General features: G+C 49.8%; 1 protein-coding gene across 2 annotated transcripts in view; it reads right to left on the reverse strand.

Annotated features, from left to right (window-relative positions):
* VARS2 (valyl-tRNA synthetase 2, mitochondrial) overlaps positions 1-9564 on the reverse strand; it is a 47322-nt gene extending 37758 nt beyond the window's left edge. The window contains exons 1-8 of one of the 2 annotated variants that reach the window (XM_044305443.1): positions 9436-9564; positions 8538-8693; positions 8378-8459; positions 7898-7998; positions 6840-6961; positions 1459-1525; positions 1000-1097; positions 833-914 (exon numbers count right to left, since the gene is read on the reverse strand). In XM_044305443.1, coding sequence (XP_044161378.1) covers positions 833-914; positions 1000-1097; positions 1459-1525; positions 6840-6961; positions 7898-7998; positions 8378-8459; positions 8538-8678 — 693 coding nt within the window. In that variant the 5' untranslated portion in view covers positions 8679-8693; positions 9436-9564. Of the gene's footprint in view, positions 1-832; positions 915-999; positions 1098-1458; positions 1526-6839; positions 6962-7897; positions 7999-8377; positions 8460-8537; positions 8694-9402 lie in introns of both variants that reach the window. The other variant, XM_044305442.1, reaches the window with a different exon arrangement.
* Positions 9565-12285: the final 2721 nt, after the last annotated feature.

Genomic DNA, 12285 nt, shown 5'->3' on the forward strand with positions numbered 1-12285 from the left:
GGGGTGTTTAATATGACCTGTCCTGTAAAGACCCTAATAATGTAGCGTCACAGTCACAATCAACCCAGAGACTGTCCGTTCATCCTGCAGATTGGATACCACTCAAGGTAAGTATATCTATGCTGGTGTGTGCCAGGGAATACAAAATCTAGTAATCTGGATTAACTGATAAAAGATGCCCAATTACCAGATTTTTTAATGTAGAGCGTTACAGAGTCCAGAACTCCATTTTTCACATAAAGAGCCCCCCCCCCCCCCCCCCCCCGCCATAGATTGTAAAGATACAATTCTGATTGCTTGCAGTCACCACTAGGGGGAGCTCACAAATATGTTATAGTTATTTCAGTGGGGGCTGCATAAGTTTGTATGTCGTGAGCTCCCCCTAATAGTGGCTGCGGAATTGCATCATTTAAAGGGATTTTCTGAGATTTTTACCAGATGACCTATCCAAGGTCATCCGTATCTGATCATGGGGACCCTGCTGACTTGCTGTTTAAGAAGGCATTGGCATTCGCAGTAGCACTGAGGCTTTCTTGCAGGTTTCCCTATGGGCGTGTCGCCACTCGGCCTAGAGAAAGCAGCGAGAAGTCCGTAGCGCGTTGGTGCCTTCTCAAACAGCTGATCTGCAGGGGTTCTAGGTGTCAGACCTCCACCGATCAGACACTGATGACCTATCCAGAGGATGTGTCATCAGATAAAAAATCCCAGAAAACCCCTTTAACTATATGGCTGCACAGGGGATGTATCAGTAGAATGGGAGCTCGCACAATATGAAAATAACCAGCATGGCCTTTCGTGGAGTCTGTTGCCCACAGAAATGACAGCAGATTACCTTGTCCATGGTAAAGCAGGATCGGTCCCAGTCAAGAGAAGCTCCAAGAGATTTCAGCTGGTGATAAATTCTATCCCCTTTACTTCAAGAAGGAAGACATGAGACACGATGAGGACTCAGTCCTGTATGGGATTGTATGCACAGATCTATTCCTCTATTCCACTTACCTCTCCTTCCATTCCCACACGGCCTTGAGAAATTCCTCCCGACCCAAATCATGCCGAGAGACGCCTCGTTCCTTATGCAGGTTCTTCTCTACCACAGTCTGGAAGGAAAATAAGATCTCAATCAATGCAGACTCTTCAGAGGGCCTCATCTACCAGATGTCCTATTAACATCTCCAATCTGCGGGTCTCCAGGAGTTGCAGCAGGTTGTCAGGGCATGCTGGGAGTTATAGTTACGGAACAACTAAAGGTTGGAAACCACAAAGGGTTCAAATCACATCATATGAATGGCCACAAAGATAATGTGCACTGCACAGCTTTACAGCTTGTCTCATGCAACCACAGCAGACCTGGAAGGCCTAAAGTCCAAGAGGTTCCCATTGTGTCCTAGGGCAAAAACGCTGCAAGCTACCCATGCCGAAATATCCAACACTGTGTCGATAACCGATCAAGTGCCGTACCTGAGTGGCAATCCCCGCGTGGTCCGATCCTGGCACCCAAAGGACCTTCTGACCCAGCATCCTCCTCCTGGCAAAAAAAAAAGAGAGCACTTACACTTAGGACTATGGAATCCATGATTCACTTCGCATCAGGTTAATTCAATTTAACGACCAAACAAACATCAGAGGTTCTAATTGACGGGGGTCTGGCTGCTGAGACCCCCCACTGATTGCAAAAACTAAGGGGCAGAAGCTCTCGGCTGAGCGTTGAGTCACTTTGACTGTGATGGGCAAGTGGTGTATGGAATGTGTTAAACTTCTCCGGCAGTTTTCTGGTAAAGATAAGTCACACATTTTGGCGCAAGTCCTGCTCTACTCCAAAATTTGTGACTTGTGACTTTCCCGATATCCTAAAAATGGATTTTTGGACTTACCGGAAAAGCCTTTTCTTGTTAGATGCATTGGGGACACAGCACCATGGGTATATGCCCAGCTGCAACTAGGAGGCTGACACTAGAAAGGAAAAGTGTTGGCTCCACCCAGATGGGCTATACCCTCTGCACAGACACTACACTAACCAGTTGGTTCAAAACAGTGAAGCCAACATGTCCTAAACCAGAAAGAGGACCATTATTAAAAAGAGTCCCGGGAAATCCGGAAAACCTGAACGAAGAAAAAAAAAAAAAACAACAACAACAACAACAACAACAACAACAACAACAACAACAACAACAACAACAACAAGGGTGGGATCTGTGTCCCCCAATGCATCCAACAAGAAAAGGATTTTACGGTAAGTACAAAAATAAATTTTTCTCGTGAATGGCATTGGAGGACACAGCACCATGGGACGTCACAAAGCAGTCCCTAAGGGTGGGAAGAAACAGCCACGCGAAGAACCTAGAGCACAGCCGTTTTCAGAACCTTGCGACCCAAACTGGCATCAGCAGAGGCCAAGGAATGAAAATGGTAAAATCTGGAGAAGGTGTGAACTCAGGCCCAGGTGGCGGTCTTGCAGACCTGGGAAGCAGAGGCTAAATGCCGGACCGCCCATGATACCCCGACCGCCCAAGTGGAGTGAGCGGTCAACCGGAAGGGGGGCTCATGACCCTTCGCCACATAGGCTTCATTGACGGCCAACCTAATCCAACGGGAGATGGTGGCTTTGGAGGCTTGTAAACCCTTACGTGAGCCCTCAGGGACAACAAAGAGAGTCAGATCGATGGAAGGACTCCGTTAGCTGGAGATACGGCCGGAGCGCCCGAACCACATTCAGACGGTGGAGAGACCGCTCTATGGGATGAGAGGGGCTAGGACAGAATAAAGGCGGTACAATCTCCTCATTAATGTGGAAGGAAGAAACCACCTTGGTACCCGACCCATTTTGAGGCGTTTGAGTACCCGAGGAAGAAGCGGAAGGGGAGGGAAGAGATCTAGGAGACTGAAATGGGACCACAGGAGAACCAAGGCGTCTACCGCCAGAGCCTGAGGATCCAGAGACCTGGGGACGTAAAGCGGACATTTGTGGTTCACACGGGCGGCGAAAAAATCCAAGTCTGGGATTCCCTTGCGCTGACAGAGTTGTTGAAACACTTCTGAATGGAGGAGAGACCACTCCCCCGGGTCGAGACGCTGGCTTCCTTCAGGACCGCCGCGCTTCTGGTGCCCCCCTGGTGGTTCAAATAAGCCACAGCAGTGGAGTTGTCCATCTGAATCTGGACAGGATGACCGCGGAGGTGGTGAGTCCAACAGGACAGAGCCAGGTAAATGGCCCCGAGTTCCAGGATATTGATCTGTAGGGAGCTCTCCCGCATCGACCACTAACCCTGGGCCGTGAGAGACCCGAAGACTGCCCCCCAACCTGTCAGGCTGGCATCTGTGGAGATCAACTTCCAACGGAGGGGAAGGAAGGATCTGCCGAGGGAGATGGTCAGTGGGTTCAGCCACCAGCGCAAGTCCCGGCGGACATGAGGGGACAGGCGGATCGGGCGATCGAGGCCTGACGGGGACCTGTTCCACCGGGCAAGAATTGAGAGCTGAAGGGCTCGGGTATGGAATTGGGCATAAGGAATTGCCTCAAAGGTGGCAACCATCCCGCCCAGAATGCGCATGCACGCCTTGATGGGCAGAGGAGACTGCTCGCAAAAGGCGAGTCACCCCTGACTGGAGAGCCAGGAACACTCGGCAAAGGCGAGTGTTGAGGACCATGCCTAGGAATTCCATCCTCTGACTGGGAACCAGGGAGGACTTGGTGTGATTCACTAGCCAACCGAACTGGGACAGCACAGACATGGTGATGTGGAGGCTGGACAGGTTGTCCTCCCAGGACGGAGCGTTCACCAGAAGATTGTCCAGGTAGGGTATTACTGCAACTCCCCTGACACGGAGAAGTGCGACCAGGGGAGCCAACACCTTGGTAAAGCCCCTCGGAGCAGACGCCAGGTCGAAGGGCAACGCCACAAACTGAAAATGCAGAGAACCTACCGCAAAGTGAAGGTACCTCTGAGGAGACTGAGCTATGGGGACATGCAGATAGGAGTCTCGGATGTCGATGGACGACAAACTCTCCCACCTCAAAAGGAAGCAATCACCGACCTGAGGGACTCCATAAGAAGGTGGCGGACTCAGACAAAATAATCGAGTGCCTTCAGATCCAAAATGGGGTGAAGAGAACCGTCCTTCTTCGGAACCGTGAAGAGGTTTGAGTTAAACCCCTGAAGAAAATGTTCCGAGATCGGTACAGGAACAATCACCCCATGAACGTGAAGGGAATGAATGGCCTGAAAAAGAGTGCCAACTAGGGAGGAGGACCTGGGCTGCAACGACTGGAAAAATTGACCCGTGGGAAGGGCAGAAAATTAAATTTTGTACCCAGACGAAACTACTTCCAGAATCCAGGCATCATCTACGGTTGCGCTCCACTGATCCTGAAAAGAGAGCAAACGACCCCCCCCCCCCCCCACCTGAGGGGGCAACTCGAGCGGGGGAAACCAGTCATGCAGATAACAGGTTTGCAGACTGGGGTTTGGAAGGCTTAGGGAGGGCGTGCCAGGAGGGCTTGGCCTTGAAGGAAGGATGAGCAGTCTTTTTGTCCTGACGGGAGGAGGAGTCCCGAAAGGAGCGAAAACACTGAGACCGCGATTAAGGCATAGGACGGCGGCGGGAATGGTTCTGGGGCAGGAGGGAACGTTTCCCACCCGTGGCCTCAGAAATAAGCTCCTCCAAACGCTTCCCGAAAAGCCAACCACCCAGGAATGGAAGAGATATGAGAGCCTTTTTGGAGGCAGCATCCGCAGCCCAGGCCCGAAGCCAAACTGTGCGGCGGATGGCCACTGAGTTAGCAGCCACCCTACTAGAGCGGCGTGCCAATTCCAGGGAAGCATCACAAAGGTACTTGGAGGCATGGAGAAGATGAGAGGCAAGGAGATGGCGCTCACCCTGAGCAGAATCCGGGGGTAAGGACCGAACAAGCTGTTTGGCACAGACCACACAGGCCTTAGCCATCCAAGACGCGACAAAGGCGGGGCGGATAGCGGAACCTGTTGCAACGAATGCAGACTTGGACAAAGAGTCTATCTTCTTGTCCAATGGATCAGACAATCATGTCGCGTCGGCCAAAAGAAGGGTGGTGGCCTTAGCAAGTCGGGCCACTTGTGGATTTACCTGAGGAGGGACAGACCACATAGTAATGGACTCCTCGGAAAAAGGAAAGAGGACGTCCGAACCCTTGGCAGGCTGAAGACGCCTATCCAGGTGATGCCACTCCTTGGCCAGGAGTGCGTCCAGATCCGCATGGTTAGGAGAATGAAAACGGGGCGCCTGGAACGGCGAAATGATACGGATCCCTGAGCCGAGGAGGAGGGGTCTTTCTGCACATGGAGAGTGTCCCTAACTGCCCTGATGAGATCCTGCATGGCCGTAGACAGGGCAGTGCTCTGCCTTGATCCGGAATCAGAGTCAGAGGAGTCCCCCGAGGCGGTGGAAGGTGTGGAAGGTGTGGCAGGGGAGGATTCGTTGCCAGCCTCAGACCTGTCCTGGGAATGACCCGAAGATGCCGAGGAAGAGCGGGACATGGTTGTGACAACCCCGAGGTCATTTGCGGGACCTGGTGTCAGAACGTGAGTGTGCCCTGGTTAGTTTAGTGTCTGTGCAGAGGGTATAGCCCATCTGGATGGAAAACACTTTTCTTTTCTAGTGGCAGCTGGGCATATACCCATGGTGCTGTGTCCCCCAATGCCATTGACCAAAAAAAAGTGATCAGGACTTCAGTGGCCCAACACATTACACCAGAAATCTACCTCCTTGCCGATTTTATCTTCTGGTGCACAGACCTCTTATGCCTCATCGTACACCTGCGTATTTCTTTATTTAATGGTCACTAACTTTTTACACAACTTTACATGAATCAATAGTATAAGCGACCACAAGAAACTTTGTAATATGTGTTATCAGAGGGAAATGTCAGGACATCAGCAGTCCCCCCGCCCCCCACTAGTTAATTGCTTTTATTTCTTAAAGGGTCAATAACTTTTCAGGAAAAAAAAATTATATTTCATAGAGACAAGGGAAGAGAAACGTGTGCATTGTCTGCTCAGTTATCGCTGAGGATGGAATCGAGATGGGCCAATAGAGACCATCTCATGCAGAGAGAGAATGCTATGTGCATGCTTCTTTCTCGTAGGGACAGGTGGGGTCTCAGCCCTCAGGCCCCCACCGATCTAAATTTTTGATACGTCTGTATGACATTGCAAACGTTTTTTAAAAAGTTTGTGACCCTTAAACCCATCCAGAACGGATTAACTCCACTGGAGGATCATATAACATATGTCAATACGAGTCTATGGAGAAGAGTGCAATGAGGAGTGAGCAGGAGCACACAGAGACATGAAGATGGCTGGAGCTACGTGGGCCAAGATATAAATTTCCTCAGTGCTTTATTCACATCCACGCAGGATAGTACTTCTCTGTAATATCCTCCATGATCATGGGGCTGTTCCTGAGTAAGAGAAGGTTAGGAAGCAGTTTCTCTTCTACCTTCTACGTGCAGTGGATGACAGCTATTCTCCACCCACCATCTCTGTGACAACTGCAAACTAGACATTCAGCACGCACAGGTGAAAACTGCTAAAAAAAAAATAAAAATAAAGTGCAGGATACAAGTGACATAATGGCCAGAAATAGTGTTATTTCTCATGTACACACACTGTAAGCAGAGGAAAGATGTGTGCTGATGTGTTGAGCTCACATTATGGATACAATGGTGGCAAACCTTCAGCTGTGAGAGGTAATAGGCCTGTGCTTGGTTTTCAGGCTCTGGTAGAGTGTTCGCATTCACTGACAGCAAGCAGAAATCTTGCAAATGGTGAAGAAATGAAACAAAGTACGGTACATTAAAAACTCACCACCGCACAAGAGAATCCTCAATGGCTACTGTCAGAGCGTGGCCGAGGTGCAAGGAGCCAGTGACGTTGGGAGGAGGGATGCAGAGAGAGAAGACCTCCGGCCTTGCGTGGGGGAGATGACGCTGCAGAAACAGAAACAAGAAATCTCTTATCAATTAGATCTGTGTCATAGATGTACATGGTGGCAATAAAAAGACGGTAACCTGCAGATCTGGGGTCTTGTAAATGTAGATCTCCTCTCTATGCCGGCTGAGGGGGCGGCACTTCCTGCTATGATGTCAGATGTTCTCTGAACCTACCGCATATCTCCTTCCTCCTGCTCTCCTCCCCCTTGTCATTGAAAAAGCGAGAACTGCAGCTGCATCCCCCTTTTATCCTGTCAATCTTCTTTCTGTTTTACACTAGATGGACTTTAACTGGTTCACAACTGGGTCATTTAACCTGCCCTGACCAGGCGCATTTTTCCCCATTCGGTTATGTAAATAATTTTTGTTGGGTTTTTTTGGTGACCCAGGAAGCTTTGTTTTTATGTCATTTTTATTTTGGTATTTTAATTTTTTATACCCTGGGAAATGTAAAAAAATAAATAAAAATAATAATAAATTTGTCATTTTTCTAAATTTTACATCTTTCTTGTTAGTTATTAGTTACAGGGGGAATACAGCCCGCAGAGAGGTTGTATAGGGCTGCAGAGCTGATGTGGTTCTGCTAAGACCCAGCAGCTCATGCAGACACCCTGCCCCTATGACAGCTGGGGCCGGAGCAGGAAGTGGCTCAAAAAATATAGAGACCTCATTAGTGATGAAGAAGTTAGGTATAGTAAAAACAAAAAAAACATCTAGGTGGAGAACAGCTGTCACTGACAACCGCTCCTGCATCTGCATGATTGGCACAACCAGAAATGTCCTTGCACAGAAAAGTGCCGACCACATCTATAGACAATGGCCAATCCACTAGCGGTCACACGTGTAGACCTTTGACATGATGGGATGTCGGGAATTTTGTAAGCCGCACATGAACAAGACGGCGCAGATCTAAGTGTAAGGGCTGCCGCTCACCTGGTACTCCGGCTTGAAGAATCCTTGCTTCACCCACCAGGAATACCACGCGGCCTCCACATATCGGGGGCTGTACGCTGCGGGGAGCGGGCTGCCCGTGTCTAGGAACGAAACATGATGCACTGATGAGGAGCAGCAGTAGGGTAGTAGGCAGAGAGGGCACTGGTGCCCATGTAGAACTATCCTTAGCAGATAGTGAGCCATACAGCGCCAAACAGAACTAATATAATGATAAAGCGCCATACTGTGCCCATATAGAGCCAAGCAGTACACAATACTGCCTTACTTTGCCCAGATAAACGGTGCACAAAGGGCATACTGAATACCTACGCCTCTCAGAGGCCATCTCTCCCACGGAGCTGTGATGCCGCTCGTTACAGGCAGTAATATCTCACTGACAACACTAGTTCTACCGTACTGCAGGGAAAGCAGCAGAACAGCATCTGAAACCTGGACAGTGCTGACCGTACGGCGTCCTACCTTTCTTTTCTCCTGGCGCTGTACGACCTTCGTACTCAATGGTCTCTTTGTCTTGCCAGCGCCGGCCTTTACCTGGCGACACCTGACGGTGAAAAATTGGAAATATGAATTAAATTATAAATATGTACACACAAACGCACACTAATAAAGTTTTACATACCGCTTCCTGAGAGGCCGCCTCCTCCAGCTGACACTGCTGGCGCCGCCGTCTCTCATCCCTCTTAATCCGCTCTGTGGCGGCGCCTCTGTGGGGGGCTCGACCAATGACACTGCGGTTGGTGTCAATTAAGAGGCGGAGCATTTTAGGGGAGGGGCCCTAGAAGACATAATAATGAGATGTATAACGCCCCGGGGAGATCTGGTCGGCCAAGTGCGTATTAGTGTGTAAGGTGGCATGATTGGGTATGGAAAGGTAGTATTATATGGGCACGGTATGATATTTAGACACTAAGGTGCATAATTACGGTATGTGGGCACAGTTTAGGAACTGTAGTAGTGGCGGTAGTAATGTCTGGAGCTACTATATGAGCACAGTTACTAGGAATTGTATGGTAGTATTATTAAGGCACTATAGAGGTATTATATGGGCACAGTTTGAGAGTATTATTTAGGGACTGTAAAGCAATATTACATGGGCACTATAGGGAGCTACTGTGTGGGCACAGCTAGGGAACATATTGCTTAGGAACTGTATAGCGGTATTATTTGGATAAAATATATGTTGCTATTATATGGGCACAAATATTCGGGAGTATTATTTAGGAATTGTATGATATTACTTGGGTTCTATATGGAGGTATTATATGGACACAGTGCTATTTATAGACTTTATGGCTGAATGACTTGGGCACTAAATAAAGCTACTATGTGGGCGCATTATATGGTAGTATTATTGAGGAACTATACAGTGGTATTACATGGGCACAGTTAGGGAATATAATATTTAGGAGTTGTGCAGCAGTATTACTGGGGCACTATATGCGCACAGGTACTAGAGAGTGTTATCTGGGTGCTGCACGGTGTACCTCCATCTCCTGCCCGTCTCTCCACACACTGACCTTGCCTCTCTCTCCCCGGCATGCAGGCACACTACTCTCAGCCGCACAGCTCTGAAGACTGCCGGAAGTATGAGCATGCGTTCCAGCAATGAATCCACCAATCAGGACTCCTTTGGCCCATTCTGAATTCGAGGCTTGGATTCCGCCGCCGACCAATTAAAGAAAAGCAGTAGAGCCGTTTACATTTCCCTACCTCGTCACTTCCGGTCTCAACGGAAATGACGTGAGGAGGTGTAGGCGCAAAACGACGGGTCAGGGAAGTCTCACAGCAGCTGTTCAGAAGCTTAGCTAGACACCGGGACACTGCGCATGCGCCGGAGAGCCTCACCAGCCTTAGGGTAGGGAGAAATTACGGGCCAGTGCGCAAGCGCGGCTAACTACAAAACATCAATCCGATCTCCGCGCCTGCGCAGTGTGGGGGTAGGGAGATCTGATGGCCATTAAATATATATATATATATATATGGGGGGCTGTCTGTGCATTATATAGGGTGGTCTGCGCAGTTTATGGGGGGAGGTCTGACTATCATATAGGGAGGTCTGTGCAGTATATGGCAGGGTATCTACGCAGTATATTGGGGGGTGTCCGCGCAGTATATAGGTGGTGTTTGCACATTATATTGGGGGGTATCCGCGCAGTATATAGGTGGTGTTTGCACATTATATTGGGGGGTGTCCGCGCAGTATATAGGTGGTGTTTGCACATTATATTGGGGGGTGTCCGCGCAGTATATTGGGGGGTGTCCGCGCAGTATATTGGGGGGTGTCCGCGCAGTATATAGGTGGTGTTTGCACATTATATTGGGGGGTGTCCGCGCAGTATATAGGTGGTGTTTGCACATTATATTGGGGGGGTGTCCGCGCAGTATATTGGGGGGTGTCCGCGCAGTATATTTGGGGGGTGTCTGTGCAGTATATAGGTGGTGTTTGCACCTTATATTGGGGGGTGTCCGTGCAGTATATAGGTGGTGTTTGCACATTATATTGGGGGGTGTCCGCGCAGTATATAGGTGGTGTCTGCGCAGTATATTTGGGTGGTGTTTGCGCATTATATTGGGTGGTGTTTGCGCATTATATTGGGGGGTGTCCGCGCAGTATATTGGGGGGTGTCCGCGCAGTATATTGGGGGGTGTCCGCGCAGTATATTGGGGGGTGTCCGCGCAGTATATTGGGGGGTGTCCGCGCAGTATATTGGGGGGTGTCCGCGCAGTATATTGGGGGGTGTTTGCGCAGTATATTGGGGGCTGTCTGCGCAGTATATGGGGGGGTGTTTGCGCAGTATATGGGGGGCTGTCTGCGCAGTATATGGGGGGCTGTCTGCGCAGTATATGGGGGGCTGTCTGCGCAGTATATGGGGGGCTGTCTGCGCAGTATATGGGGGGCTGTCTGCGCAGTATATGGGGGGCTGTCTGTGCAGTATATAGGTGGTGTCTGCACAGTATATGGGGGGCTGTCTGTGCAGTATCTGGGGGACTATCTACGCAGTATATTGGTGGGTGTCTGTGCAGTATATTGGGTTGTGTGTGCGCAGTATATAGGTGGTGTCTGCACAGTATATTGGAGGGTGTCTGCGCAGTTTATTGTGGGTAGTCTGCGCAGTTTATGGGGGCTATCTACGCAGTATATTGTGTGTGTCTGCGCAGTATATTTGAGTGGTATGTGCAGTATATGGTGGTTATCTACGCAGTATATTTGGGGGGTGTCTGTGCAGTATATTGGGGGATAGATGTGCAGTATATTGGGGGGGTGTCTGTGCAGTATATTGGGGGGGTAGATGTGCAGTATATTGGGGGGGTAGATGTGCAGTATATTGGGGGGGTAGATGTGCAGTATATTTGGGGGGTAGATGTGCAGTATATTTGGGGGGTAGATGTGCAGTATATTTGGGGGGTAGATGTGCAGTATATTTGGGGGGGCAGTGCATTATATTTGTGGGCTGTGTTAGATGTGTACAACCCTAGTTTAACAAAAACATTTTTTTCCCCTAGATCTCCTATGCCATGGTAGGCTTTTTGCTTAGAAACTGCAGCCATCTCGTCACTCAGAGAAGGATGAGAAGCTGCCCCCCGGCCAGAGGGACACATCTGCCACCCAATCTGTTGCTGACTGGATTCAGTAATCTTCGTCTCTGTGTCCCCCACAATCTGTGTGTCTGTCTGCTGTATATATGTGGGCCGTCAGTCTGCATGCACTGCGTCTGTTCTGCCATTTACTCCAACCATTGTCACATCTCCTACACACCACTTACACCGTGACTGTATCACCTACACACCACTTACACCGTGACTGTATCTCCTACACACCGTGACTATCTCCTACACACTGCTTACACCGTGACCGTATCTCCTACACACCGCGACCGTATCTCCTACACACTGCTTACACCGTGACCGTATCTCCTACACACTGCTTACACCGTGACCGTATCTCCTACACACCGCGACCGTATCGCCTACACACCGCGACCGTATCGCCTACACACCGCGACCGTATCGCCTACACACTGCTTACACCGTGACCGTATCACCTACACACCGCTTACACCGTGACCGTATCTCCTACACACCGCTTACACCGTGACCGTATCTCCTACACATTGCTTACACCGTGACCGTATCTCCTACACATTGCTTACACCACGACCGTATCTCCTACACACCGCTTACACCACGACCGTATCTCCTACACACCGCGACCGTATCTCCTACACACCGCGACCGTATCTCCTACACACCGCGACCGTATCTCCTACACACCGCGACCGTATCTCCTACACACCGCGACCGTATCTCCTACACACCGCGACCGTATCTCCTACACACTGCTTACACCGCGACCGTATCTCCTACAC

The sequence above is a fragment of the Bufo gargarizans genome, chromosome 9 (assembly GCF_014858855.1).
Source record: "Bufo gargarizans isolate SCDJY-AF-19 chromosome 9, ASM1485885v1, whole genome shotgun sequence".
In the NCBI taxonomy this organism is placed as follows: Eukaryota; Metazoa; Chordata; class Amphibia; order Anura; family Bufonidae; genus Bufo; species Bufo gargarizans.